The sequence below is a fragment of the Labrus mixtus genome, chromosome 3, assembly GCF_963584025.1.
Source record: "Labrus mixtus chromosome 3, fLabMix1.1, whole genome shotgun sequence".
In the NCBI taxonomy this organism is placed as follows: Eukaryota; Metazoa; Chordata; class Actinopteri; order Labriformes; family Labridae; genus Labrus; species Labrus mixtus.
Genome location: NC_083614.1, coordinates 19,670,453 through 19,695,131, shown reverse-complemented (window position 1 = coordinate 19,695,131; position 24,679 = coordinate 19,670,453). Strand labels below are relative to the sequence as shown.

At 37.7% G+C, this 24,679-nt stretch overlaps 2 protein-coding genes across 5 annotated transcripts; both read right to left on the bottom strand.

Annotated features, from left to right (window-relative positions):
* Nucleotides 1-410: 410 nt before the first annotated feature.
* On the bottom strand, nt 411-8,292 carry LOC132964474 (afadin- and alpha-actinin-binding protein-like). Of its 4 annotated transcripts, none has more exons than XM_061033638.1 (14): nt 8,184-8,292; nt 6,402-6,497; nt 5,638-5,807; nt 5,330-5,533; nt 5,090-5,200; nt 4,839-4,974; nt 4,627-4,702; nt 4,097-4,277; nt 3,809-3,956; nt 3,411-3,547; nt 2,121-2,294; nt 1,856-1,973; nt 1,461-1,608; nt 411-1,346 (listed from the first exon to the last, which is right to left on the bottom strand). In XM_061033638.1, the coding sequence occupies exons 2-14, from the start codon at nt 6,418-6,420 to the stop codon at nt 1,241-1,243; spliced, it is 1,728 nt and encodes a 575-aa protein (XP_060889621.1). In that variant the 5' UTR covers nt 6,421-6,497; nt 8,184-8,292; the 3' UTR covers nt 411-1,240. The 4 variants fall into 4 exon arrangements, with proteins under 4 accessions (XP_060889621.1, XP_060889622.1, XP_060889623.1 ...); XM_061033639.1 differs by having other exon boundaries at nt 2,121-2,291; XM_061033640.1 differs by having other exon boundaries at nt 5,638-5,792.
* A 429-nt stretch (nt 8,293-8,721) lies between these two features.
* Nucleotides 8,722-24,650, bottom strand: LOC132964426 (atrial natriuretic peptide receptor 2-like). Its single transcript, XM_061033635.1, has 23 exons — nt 21,724-24,650; nt 20,988-21,078; nt 20,569-20,701; nt 19,508-19,631; nt 18,763-18,867; nt 17,810-17,912; nt 16,758-16,903; nt 16,350-16,422; nt 15,831-15,975; nt 14,785-14,871; nt 14,510-14,653; nt 14,281-14,402; nt 13,929-14,067; nt 13,676-13,724; nt 13,483-13,590; nt 13,241-13,360; nt 12,912-13,005; nt 12,439-12,526; nt 11,960-12,099; nt 11,527-11,679; nt 10,548-10,646; nt 10,085-10,176; nt 8,722-9,601 (listed from the first exon to the last, which is right to left on the bottom strand). Exons 1-23 carry the CDS (start codon nt 21,850-21,852, stop codon nt 9,491-9,493), a joined length of 2,595 nt encoding a protein of 864 aa, XP_060889618.1. The 5' UTR covers nt 21,853-24,650; the 3' UTR covers nt 8,722-9,490.
* Between the last annotated feature and the right edge of the window lie 29 nt (nt 24,651-24,679).

Below are 24,679 nucleotides of genomic sequence, written 5' to 3'. Positions count from 1 at the left end.
GTAACAGTTTTTGAAAAGATTCAGGCAATTGGTTGAGTATGGGTATGAGTTCTCCAGTGTCATTTCATCTAAATGAATTCCAACAAGTCTGTCAATCTGATGGCAAAAAGAAATAAAAGAATATCACTTGTGCACAATATCTGTCAAATTAATACAGATATCAATTAATGACAGTAATTCCAGTACAGCTCTAACATTAGCTTGAGTTAGGCTGTCAAGCCAAAAAAATAAAGTAACAAATATATTTATGACAGCAGTCGCCTCTGTGCAAGAAAGCCTTGTTGACATTATTCCTCTTATTGACAGTCTTATTTAGACACTTTTGTCTATGACAGGAAGGATAGAGACTGGTGACGAAGTCTGCTGATCAACATCTCAAAATTGTTACTGATAAAAAGCCAATAAAAGTCATATGTCAAGTAACGTGTTCAAAAAATGTATAATGAATTTTTCAATAATATTCGATAGTCTTACATACATTGTGTCACATTCCACAGGTTAAGAAGTAAACACATCTGTAAATAAAACTAAAATAATAAACACATTTGATTAATCTACTTCGTTTCTAGATAATGTGATCAGTGTTAAAGCCTTCCTATTTCACCGCAACAACACAACCGGAACAGTTACCAGAAAGTTAAGTTGTTCCTCACACAACTATATCAAACTGTAGAAACGTATTACGTTATTACCTTATTGCATTCACTCAAACAGCAGCATTACATCTACAATCTAAGATAGTGTGCCAGTTGACCCTCATTCCAAAAGTTAAAAAGTTTACTGCATAAGCTACCATTAACAAGGGCCAAGAGATATGTCACTATCAGGTCACATGATCTTTTTCAGCACACCTGCTAGCCAAAAATAAATAAACAAATAAAAATAGGAGCCGTGACTAAACATATGAGAACCAAAGCAAGATTTACAGAACCAAATGAATAAATAAATTTAACACATCATCTAAAGACAAAACAGTATTATATTGAAAAAATATACAGGTAGAGAACACATTTTCTCTCAGTCACACAGCAGCAAACCAGAACTCATTCTGGCTTTTACTTTCAACAGTGATGTCATTAGTTTGCAGTCCGTCTTTTGGTATTTGGCATTCACAATTCAGGCATGTTTCTGAAGAACCACTAAAGCTCCATAATAGACATCAACGGTCATTCTTATTGCAAAGATGTAGGTTTCGGCTTCTTATAGAGCTGGTCTTTTCCATCATGAGTGTGTGGCTGCTCTAGTCTTCACTGTCGTTCCGATTTTTGTGCTGAACTGCAACGTTTCCATTCAAAAAGATGCTTGATTCTATGACACGTTCAGTCTTTTTCTTTGGTTTGGTTAAACTGTAAAACCGAAAAAGACAAACAGTCAGAGACAGGCTATTAAGAGGATTCTTTTAGAGATGGTTCATGTCATGATTTTTTTCATAAAGCATAGTACGATTAAATGCAATGTACCTGTTTTCTGGGATAAGGCAGAGTGTGTGATACAGGTCAGCTGTGGATTTCGATTTGTGAGGAACAAATCTTGATGAGGGGGAGGTTGTTTCAGACGGGCATTTAATGAGCCTCCTTTGAGCTGACGCTGCACTCGCCTTTGTGTCAGCTACAAAATAAAGTGAAAATGTATTAATCCTTGTCTGAAAAGTCAGTTAATGATAGGTCATTATAATAAAAGTTATACAACAGAAATTCAAATGAGACTGTAACAATTCATTCTTCAATTAAGTAGAACTATCACAATTGAAAAGATTTGAGAAGGGCACTTTCTTCAGTCGACAATAATCATCAGACAGTTTATCAGCAGTTATATCAACATTAGATCGGAATCAGGTAATATGGTAGATACTTACATAGTACATAGGCACTTTTAGATTTTGACATTGGGGGTTTCTTTGATTCAGAAAATGGACTCATGTTAAGAAACTGGTGTTTGAGCCACATTGCTCGATCGTCCTCAAAGGCCTTCCTCTGCAAGATTACCAAAACAAAATGTATGTCATCAACAGCCAGCCTTTTAAACTTAAGGTAAATAGACAGATAATATCATGTTAACTTTGCACACAGACTTATTAATGCTGGGGGGGAAAAAAACTGGAAGAAGGTTTTACAAATCACCTCATGGCTTAGTCGTATGGCTGCTTCAGTAAAGTTTCTCCTCTCCCTTTCAAAGATTTTTCTCTGCTCCTCGAAGGTCTCCCACTCCTCTCTGAGACGCTCTTTCTCCTGCAACATGTAGCAGTCGCTCAGCAGGGACGAAGTCTCTTCATCACATGGAGAGCTCAGCTGCTGCTGCAAATAAAAGAAGACAAAAACAGATTATTTAGAAAGAATTAAACAAGGTTTGCAACAACTAAATACTGCCTTTCTTGAACATGCAAAAAAGGTTTCAATGTGTCCTGCTAAAACTATGAGAGAGATAAAAGTATGACGGACACTGTTCGAGTTATAACTGTTACAGAGGGATTTGCTTATGTCGAGTACCTATTATTTTAGTTTGAAATAAACATGCTTTGTCTGTTTAAAAAAAATGTTGCTTGAGGACTTTTTTCTGACCCAGGACCAGCGGAAGCTCAGACTGCTATACAGACTCGTTCACATTGTGTGCTGTCTCTTCAGTCAAGTTGATGTTCTCGTAACAAGTTGCTGCTATACTTTCCATCCACAGAGCACTTTGTTGGATGCAACAGTGGGATTTGTAGTTTTTAAAATGGATATAGCCTTTTAATGGCCCTCTATTTCAGTAGTTTGATATTGGACACTAAATCAACTCCCCTGGGGGCTTAAATGAAGAATGTGAGACATTTTAGACATAGATACAGCAGAAATCAAGTATATCCTCTGTAAATGTCTCTCTGAGTCATGACTGTCTACACTGAGTGAGACATATGAGTCCCGCCTGCTGTACTGTTGTCTGGGTTGTGTTTACATCATGTTTACATGGACGGGACGCCCTTGTGTATAAAAGCTGTTTTAGTCAAGGACTACAAAAAAGAAGAATAAAATAGTCTACTCACTGCTTATTTGGATGTCACGTAAGTGTCTTTAAATAGCGGTCATTCCGTGTCAATTTAAGTGCAAAATGACACTATGAGTTGACCAAAGTGTGCTGACATTAAACTGCTAACACATCAATGCAGACAACAGGCCATTGCAGATCGAGCAAAAGGACAATTTAGTCCCCCTCTTTCGCTTAATGGTGCTTAATTATGGTGAGTTCTAATTCTTAACTCCTTCATGCGAATGAGAGTGGATAGGGGTTGGAGGTGTTCCGCTGGAGGAGAGCGGAGGCTTCAGAATAGCCGAGGTGTCGCCAAACAGCATTTGGCCCGATGGCAACATCTACTGGATCAAATGACGCACATTCTTCCTTTAAGGGGTCAAATTCTATGTTGGATTCCGTCTTACATGCAGGAGCTGCTGTTGTGTTTGAATGAAGTCTTTGCACTGCTGGATCTCCTCCTTCAGTCTCTCCATCTCCTCTTCATGTGTCTCGCGGGAAACAGCATCAGTGCTTCTAATGTCACCCATCTGTACCAAAGACGCTGAACAAACATCCAAGAAGATCAGATTTTACAATAATGGTTACATCCCTCATTGTATTGACTTAAGCAGGGAGAGTTAATATAGTCTGAAATGTTATTGGTTCTCAGACCATCTATGTTGTGTGACTTGCATATAACTACATGTTTTCTTGATTGCAGTTAATGTGATTATGTAACTTGACATAAAGTCATGTAATACAGTATATTTATATATGTTATGCATCAAGGTTAAACAGTTACAGTATGCTGTAGAAACACTACCTTGACTGTCCAATCTCTCTACATGGCTTTTGAGTCTTCTCCACTGGAGGCGAATACTGTAGGTCAGCTTCTCCCGGGCATGAACACAATACTGGTCGACACTTTCTTTACCGAAATCAAACACTTCTTCGTCCTCCTCCGAATCAGCCTGTTTATAATAATTACATTATTTCTTAAACTATAAGTGAAACACCTGACAAACACTTCTAAAAGACTGAAAAACATCACACTGAAGAATATAAAGCATATCATTTGGTTATATGTAATTGGTTTTTAAACTTGCCCCACCTGTATGCAATCATCTTGATGCTTGCCACTTTTGAGCGTTGATTTCCTTGCACTGAGAATAGTCACCATGTCTTTTTTCATTTGCTGCAGGACTTTGTTCAACTCCGCATTCTCCAGCAGCAGCTCCTTTTGTCGGGTGTCATAGTCACTCAGCAAAGTCTTATACATCTCCCCTTCATGCCTAGAGATGAGACAAGTAAACATCCATGTATCTGTTCATCTGTTTAAATGTTGTGTATATGACATAACTATAGAGAAACCGTATTAAATCTACAGAAACACACAACTGAGCCTTTTAAACCGTTTGGATTCCGCAGTGACAGATATCTTCCTCAATGAAATGTGAGTCAACTAGAAAACTAACCAAGTATCTGATGTGCAGCTGGTTTGAGATACAGTCATAGGCTGAGTAGTAATTCCTTGGATCATGCTTTTTCTCTATAATTATTCTTATTTTCTTCTTCAAATATGTTTTTTCACAATTTGATTCAAAGTCACAGAGACAAAAGAGCCCCGATAGGTGAACTTACTTTGCTTCTGTCTTTTCAGTTTTCCAGAGGCTTCTTTTCCCATCAGCTCTTCCAATGTTGTTTAACACGTCAATAGCTGGAAGCAAGAACGACAAATGTGGAAAATCAAAAAAATATTTTTGTATAATATTTGTATAAGAGAATGTATAATATTGTGACTGCTTTTTTGTATTTCAATTTGAAATGTGAAATGAAGAAGATTTTTTTTAAACCTTGTTTCTTCTCCTTTTTGTCAACCAGAAGTTGGTTCAAGCGCTCCTTCAGTTTGTTAAATTCTCTCTCTTTCCTTTTCATCTCATGATTGTACTGGCTGGCACGGCTTGCGATTATGTTCTGAAGTTTCTGCACCTGAAATTAAACAAGTGTTTTGTTTTTTTAATTTCATGCTTGTACAAATGAGACAGAATAAAACGCATTTAAGATACTCGAACATTGCTTGAGAGTGTCTTTAAAAGAAACACACCTCTTCTTTTTCATTTTTCAGGCAGTTTTGTAAACTCTTCATTTTCAGCTGCAGCTGTCGTTCTCTTTCCAGGATTGCAGTGTTTTCTCTTTTGGATTGTTCAAGCTGCTCCTATGATGAAAGTAAAGACCTTGACGGTTAACCATTAAAGTCCAGTTTACATTAAACTTCTGGTCTATTTTTTTCTATTTGAATACAGCATTAATATTGATAATTCAAGGGATGTTAATTTGAATTTACTTTTAGTCGGGTGCTGGTGAGCTGCAGGTAATCCACATTGCTGCTGGATTTAAGCTGCTCTATTTCCATATTTTCCACAGTTCTGAGGTTCCTGTGATGCAGCTGAATCAGGTCGTACATGCAATTGAGCACAGCCACAACATTCGTGTCTGTGCTGCCAGCAGACTCCGTCCAAACTGGAGGCAGGCCAAGAGTTGACACCTCCTGTTTAAAAAGAGAGTCAAGAAAAAAATGATATTGATCCGATGATTACAAGCGTCAAAAAACTGTACTAAAAATACATCAAAGACACTTGTAAGGTTACCCACCTGATTGATATGTGATCGACATTCTTGTACATTGTGCTCTGTGCAGAAGGAACTGAGCATGTGGGAGCTTCTGTGCAGTGGCAGCAATGATTGGTTAAACTGCCTCAAGGGGGGTGCTCTACATTCAACAGAACCGGTGCCAGTGTCCTTGACTTCTGGGGAGAAATTGTCTGTCACATATGTGCAGAATAGCCCACACTGAGGTAAGCATGCTTGACAAGAAAATGTTACACAAACTATTGAAAAAAAGTTACAGGCATTTAGGTTATATTTGGCACATTAAATAAAAATATCATTTTGAGTAATGTGCAATATTCTGTACATTGTTTGTGCTATTCATTGATGTTTGACTCTCTGTCTACATGTAGATTGTTATTCTTTTCATTTTTATTTATACACACTACTGTGGAGGTAGCTAAATGTATGCAGCACTTCAAAAGTTCCCCCAAGGGGACAATAAAGTGGATCACATCGTATCTCCTGCCATTGGTGTTATTTTACCCACTACTCCTAACTCAAAAGTTGTATTACAGTGTATGGGATGAAGATCAAAATTCTGCATCAATTTACTTTATACATCTCCATTTGTTCAATTTAACTGATCAGTATATCAACATAAAGTCAAAATCAAATTCAAAATATTCTGTGGTGTCTGGGACAAGTGAAAAAACCTTTTCTTTACAACTGATGACTTCAAATGTTATTTATGTCTCTCTCAAAGTATGTATCACAGGACCTTCAAAGACATCAAAGTTTGAACTCACCCAGGGACGACTCTGGCATTGTTGAGTTGAAGCCCTCAGGATACGTGTGTTGATCATCTACTACATGTGCAGGATCCACCCACGCACTCCCTGCTCCTGAAATAGAGTGTCAGATTAGCAGTAGCCATTGAACATAGTCTTATCACAGATTACAAGGCCATGAAGATAAACATGCCACAGTGAGGAAGTGGAAACATGCAGCACCCTTCAAAACCGACTGCGATGACTAAGCTGAGTCATTCATTAATTACAGGCAACAATCGAAGAAGCTAATACATGATGGACCCATGGTTATCTGTAGGTAATCTAAATTCTATTTTAAATGTTGGGTTTATTTAGAAAGTCTTTCACAAGGCTGATTTTGATTGTTACATTGTTGCTGTAGGTGCTGTTGTACCACAACATAATCACTGTAGGCGTTTTTAACAGGTTACTGGTTGGGACCAGGCTGGCTTCTTATCCCAAAGCTCTTGTCATTAGGCTGATCAGACTAATCCCAGACACACAGTGTGGGGATTTGACTGCAAAACTGCACAATAAGAAACATGACGTAAACTTTGTTTTCCTCCTGTGGGAGAAACGCTAATGTTTCAACCTATTGCCAAATTCTATACGTTTATATCTAAAGACATATGGTACCATGTACAATGCCTCCTTCTGGGACAGCAGCTATCAGAGCACAACACTAAGCAATACAAATGAATAAACATTCTACTAAGAGCCCTTTCTATGACTTCAATCTCATACATTTTAGTTCTGGGAAAGCTATGGCTCATTGTTAACTCAGTGGACCTTCCCTTTGGTGTCAGATACTTCAGACAGATGGCAAGCCTACAGCCACAAGGCTTAACAAGCCTAGCCTCTTCTTAGACTGACTACTCGAAAAGTGTTAACCTCTAGATCAATAGTTCAACTTTTTTTCAGTAAATCTCTTAAAAATAGTTTCAACAGAGACGTACAGACTGCATATTAAGATTTGTAGTCTGTCTGAGGCTGCTTTAAAATAATATGCTGCTCATCCGAATTACATTTTAGGCCAGACTCTGAACCATGAAAGGTGCCTGATAGGGTCACAGGATGCAGCCCTGCTAGTAACCCTTGACCATAAACCTCATAATGTTTAGCTTCTGATTTTTTTTGTGTGTCTGTTTGTCACAGTCACTGATATTTATGTGGAGGGCAAACATTGGACACACTTGACAGTACAATGTCATAAAATACAATTAGACATGAGTAAAGTGACCAAAAAGCTGAACAAATATTTAGCTACATCATGCTTTATTGTCGGGCTCACTGTAAGGCTTAGTATTTAGTGTAATAGATTGACAAATATTAGGGTAATGGGCCGCAGTTATGCAACAGTGTAGCCTATACTCAAGTATGCAGCATCTCTATAGCCTACTTGCTGGGACTATACAATAAAGACTATACTGTTGCTAAATAAATGTTACATAAATGTTATGTTATGTAAAAATGTAGTAGCTTGCGTTTAGGCTACTTAGACGTTTTTGCAAACTACATGCTTACAAATATAAAGCCTGGAACACAAAGTCGTGTTGTTGACGCGTAAAAAGCTTTTTCAATTAGGCTATTAATTATTTGTCAAAACGTTAGTTAGATAAAATAAAGCAACAGTTTAGTAACCTACATTATTTGTTACTTAGTAAAACAGTCTGACATTGAAGCGGAAAGGATAGCCTAACATGTTGACTGGTTATAAAGCAGCTGTTTCAAACCTTTGGACTATAAATAATTGATAAGCAGTATGTTTTCAGTACTTACTCGACGTTGTCGTGTGTTATGTATGTCCAAAAAGCCCCTTACTGCTCAGCGGCTCCTCCAGCTCTGTCGGTCCAAATGACACACACATCGCTGAACGCAAACCAAACAGCACTCTAATTGGCTGACTTGTTGTCTAGCAACCGAGCACGGTTCAATGTGATTGGCTCGCAGCCTTGATGGACTTAAAGTGTTTTAACTGTTTATAATACAGTCCACAGTTTTAATGGCATTTAAAATGATGTTGACATTTGGCAGTTTATTGTATTTTGAAATGTGCATAATATCAAACAAGCAATAGAGAAAACATTATTTAGAAGATTAAGGAAAAGATTGGTCTCTAGATGTTCAACAAACTGTTCAGTCACAGCCTTTTCAAGTAGCCTACCTCTGACAGTACAGGGAGAATGCAGATAGGTTGATAATCAAATCATAGTACCTGTTTTTTTAGATTGGCATAATGAATGCCTTTTTCCTACATCAAAATATTGCACTTAACCAACAGCAACCACTTTCAATAACCACTACTAACAACCGTTCATTTATTTTAAATGTTTATTTATATTTAAAGGCAGACCATATACTTAAAACATGCTTAAACATAGACATTTGGAGGGGGGAAAAGATTATCACATAGCAGGAAAACACATAGGGCCTATGGCCAAAACGCATTTTAGGTGCTTTAATTTTCAAATTAAAGAGGGAAGTTATGTGCAATAACCAAATTGGAAATATTAATGAAAAGCCATGTTTAGGTAATGACATTTGCAATATGCTGCATGTGCAACAGGCCTTTAGCCTACTTAATCAGATGCTAGTTCTAAGGCAAACATTTAAGATTTAATGAATCCAATAAGGTTTATATTTGATTTAATATTGTTGTAGGCCTATCATATTAAAGAGTACGTTATTTTTAGGCAGTGAATTTTCCTTTTAATTTTAATATATCTGGCAAAACTAAAGTGCATCAGGTTGCAAAAATACAATTATATAGGCTATGAGAGAAAATGTGTGACTAAACAAGCATTTCTTAGACTCTGGCAGGTTTCTCTGCATAATGTTTTGATGTCCTTTCCTAGTAAATAAATAAATAAACAATATGTAAACAGTCCTGCACAATCATGATACAAAAAAGACTAATTTTTGCAATCTCGTAATCATCACTCCTGCCCTCAAGAATGAAACCATGACAATGACAAACACTTTGAAAACGTTACTAAAGTCCTCAAGAACACATTTGAATCATATCATTGTAGAAGCACGTTTAGTCCTAATGTATAGCTCTCTGGACAATATATCATTTAACAACACTAATCACTGACTGGAACAGGGACTTCTCTAGATTCAGATGTTCTGAGCAGTGGGTCAGTGAGATCGTCTCTTTTTGCTTCGAGCCACCATGTTGTCATCTCCCCTTTTCCCTGTTTGGCCAAGAAAAAATAGAGTCAAAGTGGTAACGAGAGAGGAGAGTCATATTGCAAAGCAAGAGTCCCTTTGAGTTTTAAATAAAGCCATTAGGGTTTGATGGGGTGTGGGGGGGTGTGGGGGGGGGGGGGGGGGGGGGGGGGGGGGGGGCAGAGAGCAGCAGCTGGGTCCATCTCTTATACTTCACAAGTGTCAGCTATGCTGAGGAGTACACCCCTCCCCCATATCAAACTGCCAACATCCAAAAAGAGGTATTAGGTTGCAACATGAAAAGAATCCATGAACTGGATAATGTAAGACTTCCCTGAACAACAACAATAAAAGAACAAATACCATGCAGACACACCCAGTGTCTTTTATTTGAACGGAAGACTTCAACTGACATGGGTTTTTTTTTCTTCAAATTTCAAGCATAAAAATATCAGATTTATCTTTACCACAGGCTAGCTATAACATTCATTTATACATGCATATGTTACCTTCACATTAAGATTTCCTCTGCATGTCAGAACGTAACCTCTGAGTGTGTGAAGGAGGTCAGCTGTGGCACCGCTCACTTGGATCTTTAGAGCTACGGACATATGTATAAACACATTCAATATTACATAGAATCAAAAAATTCATGACTGATTGAATTCTTTTGTATGAACTTGGTGCATCCAAAAGTCTTATGTCATGTTTGTTTGACATTTTATTTAGCTTCTAAGATGTTTTTTCTTTGACCCTCTCAGTGCTTTTCCACTATCCCACAGACTTAATGCAGAACATAAGATGAGCTGATTGTCCTTCCTCCATGTTGTGACTGCACTGTGTAGATGTAAACAGCACATGTGCAAAGTGCAGCACAATGGAAACCTCATTTAACCTCAGGTCTTCTGACACCAGTCATTCCTCTTTGGGACATTAATTGGATGAGAGGCAGAGTGCCTAATCCTTCATTACCTTCACTGGTTGATTCCATTCGTGACGCTGTGTTAACCGTGTCCCCAAATAGGCAGTAGCGAGGCATCTTCGTGCCAACCACACCTGCCACCACAGGTCCTGCCAGAAGAAACAGCAGTGGTTGCATCATCATGATAATGTATGTGAGGATAATTAGTTTACAGATACGTAGTTATAAAGCAGTCAAACAGTGAACATGAATGAACTTATAAAACTTATTATTGTGGAGCTGATTCAAACAGACTGACTCAACAAACTAACAGACCAAAGAGCATAAAGGAGGATTTTTTTGTTACAAAAGAAAATGATCAAGTTTGAAGTAGTAACTATTAATATATTATGAATAATTTCTCATCATGTGTGCCCTTAAACTTGTCTGCTTAAAGGATTTCAGATTCATGGTGATGGTTCATTTTTTTTTAGCTAAAGGCATACATTTAAAGCAATATAATGAATGTATTAATTTGGTTTGTATGACCATAAAGCCAGGTTTTTTTTGGAAACAGTCAATTTCTGATTTGATTTATTATTCACTTCTATAATTGATGTTTCCAGACTTTATAGATGCAGCAGGCTTACGAATAGAATCAGAATGTAGTAATGTTGAATCCTTTTTATTCATTTCTTCTAATCATTATTCCTATTGCCAATACATTTTTTATTTAATTCTTCATTTATGCATAGATATTCTATAAGGTTACTCTTTCATCTTCTGAAACCAATGACCATTTTAAAACTGTAAATGTGTCATTTGTCATTAGACCCTTATTTTTTTTTATACTGAATAACACCACCCTACTGAATTAGAGTTATAGGAAGTTTGTATGAGGTTTTCATCTATCAGACTGACCTCAATCTACAGATTGAGTGTGTTTTAAAACCAAGCTATTTTCTACATGGGACATATTAAAGGCCCTACAACATGTGGTCAAAAAATCTGACAAATAGATGCTGGATACGGGCGAAATGTCTTCAGTACCTGAGTGGATGCCGGCTCGTATCTTCAGCTGCGTGTTGGGTTTGTGAGGGATCTTGAAACTGTGGCAGACACTGACCAGATCAAGAGCCATGCTGGCTATCTCTCCAGCATGATTGATGCCATTTTCTTGAGGGACTCCAGAGACCACCATGTCTGCAAGGTTAGCCATTTATCCAGGAAGAGACAATATAGAATTTAAGAGAGAGAGAGAGAGTGATGATAAAAAGACTAAAAAAAACGAGATTCTGATGGAGAAACAAAGTGGCACTTATATAAGCCGTTTCAGTTGTTTTTCTCCCTATACCATCTGGTTTACCTATATTATGGAGCAGTGAAAGGTTTTTTAAAGAGGTTGAATTTTTTTGGAGACGTATCAAAATGACTTATTTCTAAGTGTAAGTGGTTAAAAGTATAGTTTATGATTCAAACTTACAAGCATCGCCTATTGTTTCCACTTTGTAGACATCGTAATTGTCAATGATGTCATCAAAGGTGGTGTAGAGCTGGTTGAGAAAGTTCACAACTTGGTAAGGAGTGCTGGCACCAGATAGCTGAGTAAAGCCAACAATATCACTGCCAAGAAGGAATAAACCAGTGTAAGTCGACAATTCATTTGAACTTGATGCTTTTCGAAGTTGAGTTATGGCATTACATTTTCATGAATGCTATTCTGAGTACAAATTGATAGAATATTTGGAAAATATATATTAAACAGAAAAAAGCAACAAAACAGTATTAAAGTCATAAGTACTTCTATAAAACAGGAGCAAATTGCACCAGGGATAACAATGTTTAGGGGGCGACAAACAACTTTGGATCCCAGTTTTTCTCAGTTTCTGACACATATTTACATCAGGGCTAATTTACATTGAAAAATAAATCTAATAAAAAAAAGCTTTATAGAACATATACCTGAAGTAGACAGTTGCATTGGAGAAGCTCTGAGCCTCTGTTGTCCGACCTTGTCTGAGGTCATCAGCCACAGGTTTAGGTAACATACCTGCACAGGAATTTCATGATTTGAAATATGTCTGATGATGAATAAAGCTGTGTCTGTGGGGCAGCAAGGGATGAAGGTGATACATCTGCACCACTAGATGGCAGTAAGCACCTTCTTATTACTCAATAAGTGTTATGATTTACACTTTATGTGTAAGTTATTTAATGAATGAATAAACACTAATAAACTAAACAGTCACAACTCTTCCATGATCAGCCCCCCCACATGGGAGGAACATAGGAACATCCGCATTTCAAAGTCCTTTAAAATATAGTTTTCAGTTTGCCACAGATTATTTATGTATCCTTTAAACTTAGTGGTACCATGGTTCTTTGTATCAATCATTAGAGCTAAAAACCTATTTCACATTGTCCTCCTGACTTACTGTATAAAAGCCGATCTGTCTTCTGCTTCTCTTGAAGGAGGTCCTGTGTTCTTTCAGCGACTATGGCCTCCAGATGTTTGCTGTACTTCTCCATCTGCATTTAACGAAACAGTCTGTGTCCAAAACTGACAAATATTTAAATGTGTACAGGTAGCACTTCAAATTCTTGTCTTTGCATTTGTCTTTGTAATTCTGCAATTTAGGGAATGTCATTTGAATCCATATTATGTGACAGTATGAGGAGTATTTCCCTGTACTATTCATTTTTAAATGCATGTATCTTTACACCAAATGTTATTTATTTGATCATATTTCAGTGCGTTAATTACCAAGTTCATCATCATGTCCACAGGGCTGACTTTGTGTGGGTTCATTTTGTCGAGCATCTTCTTCACCTGCTCAAACGTGGGCCTCATGGTGACGTTATGACACCAGCACTTCTTAATAAGCTGCTCAAGTTTTTCAGAGAAGAGAAAAACACCTCACAGTGATATGTCACAACAGGCTTACATTTAAAAGCCTTATGCTTCATTTCAACTCTGTTCTTGCAACATTTGCTCATGAGACAGACCTCGCAGTAGTCTCCCTGGCTGGGACAGTCTATATCGGCCTTCCCTGCTTTGACTTCAGGCAGAGGAGGGCGCCACATGACATCCATCCTCACTCCCTCAGTCTGCTCCTGTTTAAGAAGAGCGCCAGTTACAAAGCAGAGATCAAATGGGAGGCCGAAGGGTGTAATCTGCAGAGTGGGCTGTCATACTCACTGAGATGAGATCAGAGCGAGTTGCAATCTCAACCAGAATCATGGAGTAGCTGCGGAGAGGAGGGAAAAGTGATGAGGGTTTTATATTCCTTGTGTTTTAACACTGCAGTTACTAAGCTTAAACAGTAAAAATGATAGGAAGATGTGTGTATATGTATGAAGATGCTTGCCATCCAACTTTAGGCTTATTCAGTGTTAAGATTATTTTGTTGTCAATCTAGCTAAATACATAGATATCTGCTGTTTATTCTCACCTGTAAACATCTGCTGCTGGTGTCATATTGGAGCTGCTTCCAAGCAGGACCTCTGGGGCGCAGTATATTACATCCCCACAATTAAAGCCATTACTAACAACGTCAAAGTCCTCTCGCCTGTAGGCTGTGAGCCCATAATCTAAACACAAACACAGGAGAAGAAAATGAAATGTACAACATTGAAGGAGGTTTCTGAGGGGTTCAATGACTCCTATTAAGAATGATTGTTGTTTCTTGTTGTTCTCTGCAAATGTGTATTTGTATGGTTGTAATCAAGCAACCACACACTAAAAACAACTTTGACAGTACTTGGCAGGCTGCAGACTGTATTTTCAGATTATATTTTTTTAACCTGAAATTTTGCACACCCAGCGGTCATCAATGACACAGTTTCTGGAGTGAAGTCTTCCATGAAACACTTTGTGCTGATGAAGGTATGACATCCCACGGGCGATGTCAGTAGCAAAGGACAGTCTGCAGAAGGAGGAAACAATCTTAGAAGTGACTATTTGTGTTCTGCACACAGTCTCAAGAATGAAGACGTAAAGTAAAAAAGTAAGTTTTGTGTAAAATGATCTCACCTGAAGCCCCAGTTGATGGGGATGTCATCATTGAGCAGGACGTCAGACAGACTTCCTTTGGGGCAGTGCTCTGTGATGATGCTGACGTAGGGGACCTCGATGGAACCACCAATGAACTTGCATAGATTAGGGTGGTCCAGTTGCCTACCCAACATGAAAAATGAGACAAGCCAAGGGAGTTTTTGTTTTTTTCATCTGGGAAGCAATACTTTAGCTTGTCAGTAAAACATATTGTTTTTCCTCTTCCTCCTCAGCTTATTATATATATTACTCACCTCACTTCTTTGACCTCCTTCCTGATGGTTTTAGAGAGGGTGAAATGTTTATTCTGGATGTATTTCACTGCCACAGTCCTCCCATCACTGAAAGACCGTAAGTATAATTCAGTTTTTATCAAAATACAAAATGAGGAAGAATAACTCAGTAAAGTCAATCATAATGTGTTTGTGAAGCTCAGAGTAACCTTTCAAAAAACCTGCATTTTACTAACAGATTAAAATTAATGAATTTTATTGGCATATCACTTTTACTCTTCATTCCATTATAATGCTTATTATATTTATTACAACAAAACTATAATCCTCTTCATTGTTACTCATGTGTTTTCTCATCAGATGGCTGTTCAACATGAGTCTGGTTGTGCTCGAGGTTTCTGCCTGTTAAAAGGAAAAATTTTCTTGGCAATGTTACTTTGCTAAATGTTGCAGTGCTCATGGATTAATGCAACAAAACGTATGGTGTATAAATTGTGCTATGCAAATAGAGATTGATTTATAGACTGGTTGACTGATTGATTGATTGATTGATTGATTGATTGATTGATTGATTGATTGATTGATTGATTGATTGATTGATTGATTGATTGATTGATTGATTGATTGATTGATTGATTGATTGATTGATTGATTGATTGATTTATAGACTGGTTGACTGATTGATTGATTGATTGATTGATTGATTGATTGATTGATTGATTGATTGATTGATTGATTGATTGATTGATTGATTGATTGATTGATTGATTGATTGATTGATTTTATTTGTTGTGTAATAACAATATTTGGTTAATGTGTAGTGTGGCAAATTATGTACTATACACACATACACTTAATTAAATGATACACACAATTAAATATATTTAAATATATATTTCCAATAGGGGGTATATTGTCCATTTTTTTCAGACCCATACAGCCTAAGAGTAAAAGAGAAAAGTAATGTTTCTAAATGAAAAGGTCAGATTAACACCCTTTTACCCATGTTAGTGAGTGTATCTGATTCAGGAGTCTTAATAGGAGCTCATAATAAAAGTATTTCTCACTAGATGCCTGGTTGGATGAAGCCTGGTTTGATGGAGCTGTTGATTCCCGTACACACTGTCACATCAGTAGTTTGACTGACGCTGGAGTTACTCTTGAAGCGTTGCAAGGTTGTGGTGCTGCTGAGGCCCATGTAACACACTCTGCCTGCAAACACCACACAGATAGTCAGATACTGATGTAAGACTTACAGGTTGTTCAAGGTCAGCACGTGGAAATTCTGCTGCGAATGTGTAAAAGAAGTCAAATCTTTGTTTTTGAGAAATGAGTTTTATAAATAAACACTTTATAGAAAGGCCTATAAAAGGTACATTTACAAGACCAGACTACAAAAAGGTATAATCGATGGCTACTTTTCACATAATGGCAGCAAATATAGCATATAACATGGCAGTATACATCTACGGTGCCGGTCTTATCACTTTAATAATAATGAATGTGATCCATTGACATTCAAACATTCAAGACATCCATTTGAAGTTTTTTTTTTTTTTTTTTTTTAAAGTGTAAGACATTTTTACCAAATATGATGCTCTTATAGTTGATGATCCAGCTTTCATCCCAAAGCATCCTCTGTTTCTGGTACTGGAGCCACTGTATGAAGAAAACAATGCCCGTACATAAACTTGGTAAATTATTTGCTGAAGTCCAAGTTGTATGCACATTTGAATGTGCATCTGTGTGTTAACAGTACATTCAGCCATGACTATACATGTGGGTGAGTAAATGTGTTTTTTAATACACAAGTGTGTCTGTGTTTGTTTGTCCATGCGTTCATCCTACCACTTTGTGACATCCTATGTTAGGCCTCTGCTTCAAGTGAGAGCGTCAGAATTAGATTTAATGCCAATAGTGATGAAGTAAAAATAATCTTTTTTGGAAAAGTATTTTGGGGTTAGGGTAAAGCTTTGTGTATAGCACGAACTGACCACCATGGTTAGGATGAAGCCGCTGCTGAAGAGTGCGACAGGAAGCCCAATAGCCACTTTGATAGCAAAGGACATGGGGCAGATGCCACAGTCGGCAGGACAGGTGAGACAGGTCTCCTCCATCTCACAGACATCGTCCCCGCACACTGGAACACAGGGAGAAGTTTTACATTCAATCTTTCCATCCCCTGCATTCAGAGGAACACTAAGTACTTTGATGATTTACTGCAGAAAGAGCAGAAAAACCACGACAAAATAAATGCTTTTACACTTTTCCCCGACTACTACACCCATAGTTTCCACTTCTTGCTCTACTTTTGTTGTTTCTTCCTACCAAACCAGCTTCCAGCGCAGGCCTAGCTGATAGACTATCGATTTAAAAAATGTTTAATTTTAATATAGACATTTTTTTTTCTATAGATTATTTTTTTATGTATTTTACAAGTATGAAATCAAACAGAGCCAAAACAGAGCCCAAGTTCCCCAGCTTTGAATCATTCTACCTTGTAAATAATATAAGCCCTAGTTCATTGATAGATGGCCAAAGTGGCCAGTTGAGTCACCAAGACAATGAGACAGGCAGCCAATCATGAGTTAGTTCATTTATATTTTGTATTAATCGTCTGTATCTGAAAAGTACCTTGTAATTTAAGTCATCAAATAAATGTATACACGTCTCAAACTGTTGAAGAATAGCCTACTATTGACTGGATCAAAATATATTTTTAAAGAATAAGCTCGAAGCTGATAATGTTTCACGAAAAAAACACAGATACATTTAGATGTATATTTTTTTGTTACAAAGTAGGTCATATCTCCTCCATGCAGTCAATAGTATGTATTGCCTATCTGATGTTAGTAATTACAAAATTAAGTTTATTATTGTAACTCGGCTGATACTATATTGCAAGGTCAGTCACAAGTTGGCCTTCACTCAGTGCCTCTGTGCAGGCTCTGGATGTAAACACAGATGTGCTCTTAGTTTCTTTGGCTCAAACTGTAGGATTCATCAGATCAACAAATGGAGACTTTGTGACTGTAAGCAGACTTACCTTGAGCGCTAACAACAAGCACTTTGGCCTCCAGCGCTGCATGCATCTGTCCTATTTTGATATGAGCAATGACTGAGGTGACTCCCACATGGACCAGCACCACCTATATAAGAAAACACCATACGAGAAATCAAAGTGGACTTCTGCTTTGGAGGAATTAAGTTGTATAAGAAAGTCCCAGTCACTCATTTACAGTACATTCAATGTTTTAGATCTAATTGCACTCAGTGAACAACATTCAGACAGTTCACTGACACTATGGTGAACTATCTGATAAATCACACTTCACTAAATTTCAGAACCCATCAGCGCTTGACGTCACCCACTGGTTACTGTCAGGAGCTTTGGAAGCTTGTTGATGGCAGTCACCATGCTGGAAAACTTTCAGTCAACCTAACAAGAGGCAAAGGGCTGGAGCTGAGGCGGGTCTTAAACTTACCTGACAAATAGCTACACTGCACCCGGCCATCAGTCAGGTCAGGTAAGCGCCTTGTAAAAAATAACTAACATCCTTCAAAAGCTTCTGCAGCCAGTCTCCAGCCAACACTTAAAAAGCTTATTTTAACATATATTCTTTTAAAATCAAGGTTATAATTTGGTCAACACTCCAACATCGCGGTGGTTGGTAGTCAACCTCAAAGCTGGTTATATGCCGTAAAGGAGAAATCAAAACATTTCAAACAGCAAAAATGGTGTAACCTTATTATTATTACATAACTTTATCATTTTGTCTGTGTGCAAGATCAATTCCCCTTCAGACAAAAAAGGTTAAAACCAAGTTCAATCATGTGCCAAAAGACAGAATTTTGTCTATTGTGTCAGTGAGACATTGCAGTTGCAAAATTGTTGCATTGACTTGATATGGGACTGAAAAAAAACAAGAATGTTGATCTAATCTCACAGGCTGTTCCAACCGAGCCATATGTAGTCTTGTTTTCTGAGGTTTTTCTCACCTTTGTAGTCCAGTATTTCTGCGACATCTTGCCGGCTTGAGACACGGTGTGAGTCACTATTTTACCGTCATCAGGGATCCACGGGCCACAGATTCCCCCATGTTTCTGTTCAAAGAAATTCATGATTAAAGAAATGTTTATTTCCACAGGGGAGATGGGCAACTTAAGGAAATCTTCAATGTATTAATTTATTTTAAGCTTATGAAAAAGTCTGAAAAAACAGGCTTCATATAGGATGAGATGTCTTAATTTGGGGGGGGGGGGGGGAGAGCAAACGTCTGCGCCAGATTTTGCACAAAGCACACTGGCTGAGTTGACAGATTCACAACAGATAGTCCGTCATTACTAACTAGCAGGCAGGCACACACTGACATCACTCAATTCAAGACATCCAGAGTTTCTACATAAAATCTCTTCAGCGTATCAATGCAGCCATAAAAATCATAGTGCTTTGTTTTTTTTTATTTGCTCCAAAGTAATAACCACACATATTAGGGGATTACTTTCTTTAAGATTAAATAAGAAGATATAGAGCGCAAAAACTGATATTGTAAAAAAATAATAATAATAACAGGAAAATGGGTACAAGGCTCAAGAAGAATGGGTCATGTTTAACTGAAAAGCATAAACAAACTCTGATTATCCTTGATGTACCATGTGGGTTAGTTTTCTTTTTATGAGGAGGAAAAGAAGGGCACAACATGGACTGTATTTTATGAGATGAAACCAGTGCTGAACGACTCACCATGAGACCAAGAGGACACGAGTGGATGTTGGCATGATACACGCAGCAGTTTGTTTCATTGGCGTTGTTCCAGTTTGACGGACACTCATGTTCATTGCAGAACCTCTTTGCTTCTGATGCATTCCTGGAAGGGAACATGGAGGGCAGATTGAAAACGATAATTGTTTCCACGACAGATTAGGATGATGTTCATAAAGCTCAGAGAAAATCATTCTGAGTTTGTTTCTGGTTGAACCTGAAATGCATGTTTGAACCTTTATCAAGGCACCTGGGAGAAAGATTTGGCTTGTCTTGTTTCTGGCGCCCCCTGTAGACATCGTGGTACCTGTTTATTTCATTTGCTGATTTTGCTGATGTGTACAGTATAGGAAGAGTTTTTCACCCCAATAAAATCTCATTCTGCTTCAACTCATCATGAATCTTTTCAATGGAAAATGAAACAAAGGCTGTCTGCAGCATGTAGTTGACACCTAACCCCACAGCAGCAGTTACAGGCATAAAAATATAACCAGACAGAACATTCAGTCTTTAAGCTAAGCGAAGCGTGTTGTTTGCTTTTCAAGCAGCGTTAAGTGTCAGCTCTTTGTAGGTGTTTCATGCTTACAACAGCAATAGGGCCTACAGCTAGGCTATACTTACAATTTTTGCATATTGTTTTATTTAGTTTTACAAGGACCCTTGCTTACTACGCTCTGCCAATGAAAGGCGTCTGATCCAACTTTCACAACAAGTCTCTAGCTAGACTCTTCTCCTCTGTTGCATCCCCAGTGGTGGAACGAACTACCAAACTCCATTCATTCTGCAATCCGAGTCTCTTTGCGCCTTTAAGAAAAAGCTAAAGACCCTGCTCTTTCATGGACACACTACACACTTTTGTTTGTATGAATTGCATTTCAGCAATTGTATAGTCTTCATAAAGTGTCATCTCTTAAATTGTTATTTTTACGTTTAATTTACATGGGCCCCATTATTCAAACACAATCGGCTGCGTGTGGTTATAAGTGTGTTTATACGGGCACAGCAGACATTTAAGATTCCAGGTGTTTATGTAACACACTCACCTGAACCTGAAAATCTTGTTCTTGACTGTGTACTCATAGAATGCATCTGAGGCCGTCACTGTGTACGAGACATTGAACTCTTCCCCATTTGTCACCTTTTCTGGAGGGCGCTGGGACCAGGCCATTTCCAGACCTATGACAACACACAGATCAAGTCACTTGAACACACACACTCCAACAGTGTACATATAAATACAGTCTGGCTATGTATTTGCTCATGATTATGTTGGTCCCCTCCTGTTAATTAAGAGTAATTCATTCTACACACATGTTGTCTCCTTCCTGTGCAGCTACAGAATAAACCTTCTAATTTCACACAGTCCAAACAAGTCAAGATCAGCTGGTTTAAATTCAATGAAACGCTCAGGCCAACCCCGACCCAGAAACCCAAACAGACAAAAAACAAAAAAAATACGTACCACCGCAGCTGATCATGTTGGAATCATTTGGACTGTTGATCGGCCAACAGTCATACTCTGTGTTGTCCAGATCATGCCAGCACATCACTTCCTGCAGGATAAACCAGAAGCTTTATCGTGTAAAGGCATTTTTAAGGTGTGCGTAAATAGATTTGAAAAAGCTAAAAACAGGTGAAGTGTTTCATCAGTCAGTCAAGGCTGCTCACAAGAGCATGTTAATGCTGAAAAGACACAATTAATCTCTTTTGAATTGTCGTTGGTTTTGTGTTAAATGATAGAAAGCAAACAACAGCTGACGACATCATCACTTTTTTTAAAGCACTAAAGTGTTCAATTCTATGTAAGAATCTAAGCAATTCTTTTTTTGAAGACTGATTACTTTTAAGCAAGGATATAAGCCCAGTAAGAAGATGGAAAATAACAAATATATACACAAGAACAAGCCACGAGCCCATGACCACGTCTGCAGCAACAAGTGTTTCTGACAAGACAACAAAGACAAGAGGGGTTTCTCTGCAGCAATAAATTAAAATGTTAATATTACATACTGGATTCTCACAGAAGTTCAAATGTATTCCTCTGTTTGATACCTTGATAAGTAACTGCACATAATTGTGGAGCTTATTAACAGGTTAGCCATAAAAATCAACAGCTTTATGTACACAAATCCTCACTTGAATTCAGTCTGTTGTACTTATTAGAAATTTGTAAAATCCTCTCCTGTGTGAGAACTTACCAGTAGGAAACACAGGTAAAAGCATATTGTTGTCCGTAGATCCATGAGGAGGTTTGCTGCTGTCGTTTGTCCCGCTCTGGACTGACCGACTGACTGAGTGAGTGAGTGAGTGTGTGTGTGTGTGTGCATGTGTGCTCTCACCTCAACAAATCTAAAATAGCCTCCTCCAATTTTATCTTTTTTTTTTTTCCATGACCTCTGTTTTGTTCCAATCAACAGAAAAGGCTCTTCAATCACAGTTTGATGAAGCACTCATTCACAGGGTTCTTCAGCTTCACCTTCACCATCCTGCAGGTCAGGATCAGCCAAAGGTCTCTGCTGCACCTGAACTGACCAACAAGTCTGGTTTCTACTTTTAAAATGTCCTGCATGATCTGACTCAATCTATTCTGTTTCATGTGTGTGACCTAACTCACTACTAACTCCAAAACCTAACCCTTTACATGGTAGATTTTTTTTTTCAATCAACTTTACATCAAATGAATATTGTGGAAGACATGACATTATGCCATAAATGTCTGCACACTTAATGTTGTGCGCAGCATACAATATAGGATGGGTTTTATCGTACAGAAGTATTCGGTGCCAGCTCCAGACCGTTTGGTCGAATACTTTCTCAAAACTAACAGCTGATGGCTTTCAATACAAGATTTAATACCCAGCACTAGTTGAAGAACACTCTAAATACCACCTGTTAAAGATTTGTTATAAATGTGATTCATAAATGCAAACCCTTTACCATCTATACATGTCACAATCATAACGTGTAGACTAATTTTTGATTGTGCCCTATAACATGCTAGACTTTCATATTTACCTCACACCATCCTTTGACTCAGACAAGCATCAACAGTGAATCTACTATTCATGTGGTATAGTAAATGGGTGCAATATTATGTGTGTTTCATTTATTTCATTTGAAACCAAATGGCCATTTGTCTGTTGGAACATTGTCAGAGAAACCAGTGAATTCCTGGTTTAACTTTGACCTTGCAGTTTTTTTTGAGTGTTTTCCTTTATGCTAAACATATTACACCCCGTGTACCGAGGAACATTTCCCTGCTCTGCCTACATCTGTTAACTCTGAAGTTAAAACCAAACCAAAAGACCGAATTTCTGAACATCTGTGAAATTTAATTGGCTTTTCAAGAATGCATAATTACAGCACAGCTGTAGAAAAAGGGCCTGCCTCACCACACCGTTTACAGTTCACATTTTTGGGAAGGAAAAATCTAAAGTGGCAGACAGCGGTCCCCAAAGGTCTGCAAAAGACTCAACAGAGGACACACAACACTCCCTATAATTCAGCATCTTTAAAGATGCCATTTATTTAAGCGAAACCTCGATCTGACACATGGACTTAATGTCATTTACATCCTGAGTAGTTTTCTTTGAACAACATACACAGATTTGGATCTTTTCTTCAGCTGTTATAGAGGATGCTGCTGGTGTTTAGGGAAGTAAGTCTGATGTTGGATTTTACTGCACATAAGGGAAATAACATGTGATTTGAATGTTGAATGAAAGCAGGACATCTAGAGACAGAGGGAATAAAAACTGCTGTGGTTTTGTGGTTGCAAAGAGTGAAAGGTTCTGAACAATTGGCTTTCATTTCAAGCATGTAAAGTTGAGTAAATTAGAGGGGAGATTTGAAACGTTAACAGGATTCAAAGGCTTTTTAGGGGAACAGATGAGCTAATTACACAGTATATATTATTTAACAGCACCCTTTCAAATTGAAAAACTGCATTTTCTAACTAGTTGCATAAAATGAGCAGTTTTCCTTAGAGCTAAAATATCATTTCATTTCATTTCCGTATTTTGACAGGTAGGACTTGACTTGACTGGACTAATGTGTACAGGATTTTAATTAAAGCCAACAGAGGTGTATTGCATTCACATGACAAAATAAAAATCAGCTTTTTGAATTGTCAAGATGCAGATCACATTACAGATCAGAATGGATTTTGTGTCTGAACAATATACAAAAATACCATCAGTTTTACTCAAAGACATGAGTATCTCCAAATGTCTCAAACTTAAACCAAAATAAAACTGCATTAAACTAAACTGTCTGAGCATTTTTGTTACTTTTAAGTGGTCCAAATGAAAGCTTTTATTGGGATCTTAAGGTACTGGTATGTCATTGATTCAGAAATGTTTGTTTTCTAGTTAGTCAGTTAGTTTTACTGGTACGAGTACTCTGGTTTCTTGTAATGGTAGTATTTAATACCATTTTAGAATCCTTTGTGTTTCTCTCAATATTTGAGGCAAATAATGTTACAGTCTGAGTGGAAACAAAAGGGCACACACTAAATCAACCTTAAGTGGTAGCTCTTGAGCAGCAGAAATCTCAAGCGTCAGTACTTCATCATCTGTTGTGTGTCAGGTAATTCAGGGATTGTTTTTTTCAGTAGTCCAACTTCTACATTGCATTTCTTTAAATGTAACCAAACGTTTCATCAGTTAGTGACAATTATTGAAAGTAGATGACATTCGAACTCGGTCAAACAGGATCTACCAGCACAGTTTTAGTTTGGCTAATGTGGGTGCCAAGTGGGTGGTGTGAGCAACATTCAAAAAAAGCTGGAGCCAATAAGGTAGTGTGAGGCCTTGCTATGTGCTAACATGTTCACAATGACATGGATATGGATATTTAACAGCTTTTTTTTAAACCATCTTTAAACTAAATTGCTGTTGCATTTTACATGCTACAAGTAAATACATACAGATTAGCCCGATGGAAATGCCTATAGATAAGGAGATATTTGAACAGAATGTAAGCCCTTTTATGGCACTCAGGACAAGGTATAAAGTCTTGTTCTTAATATTATTATCCATTATTTTAGGTAGTGTCATTTGACCCATTGTTGTTACCAATGATCAAAATATATTAAACCCATTCTGGTTATTTATACCTTTATTTCTTCTGCTCTACAAATATGCAACAAGTGTA

Excerpts from the sequence above, each read along its gene's own strand:
- LOC132964426 (XM_061033635.1), bottom strand. The coding sequence starts at position 21,852 with ATGCACACACACACACACACTCACTCACTCACTCAGTCAGTCGGTCAG. Across the intron at positions 17,913-18,762 it reads AGAAATACTGGACTACAAAG|GTGGTGCTGGTCCATGTGGG; the intron begins GTGAGAAAAACC and ends TTTCTTATATAG. Across the intron at positions 11,680-11,959 it reads GGAAACAATAGGCGATGCTT|ACATGGTGGTCTCTGGAGTC; the intron begins GTAAGTTTGAAT and ends CTAACCTTGCAG.
- LOC132964474 (XM_061033638.1), bottom strand. Across the intron at positions 4,975-5,089 it reads TGAAAAATGAAAAAGAAGAG|GTGCAGAAACTTCAGAACAT; the intron begins GTGTGTTTCTTT and ends GTTTAATTTCAG. Across the intron at positions 4,703-4,838 it reads CAAAAAGGAGAAGAAACAAG|CTATTGACGTGTTAAACAAC; the intron begins GTTTAAAAAAAA and ends TCTTGCTTCCAG.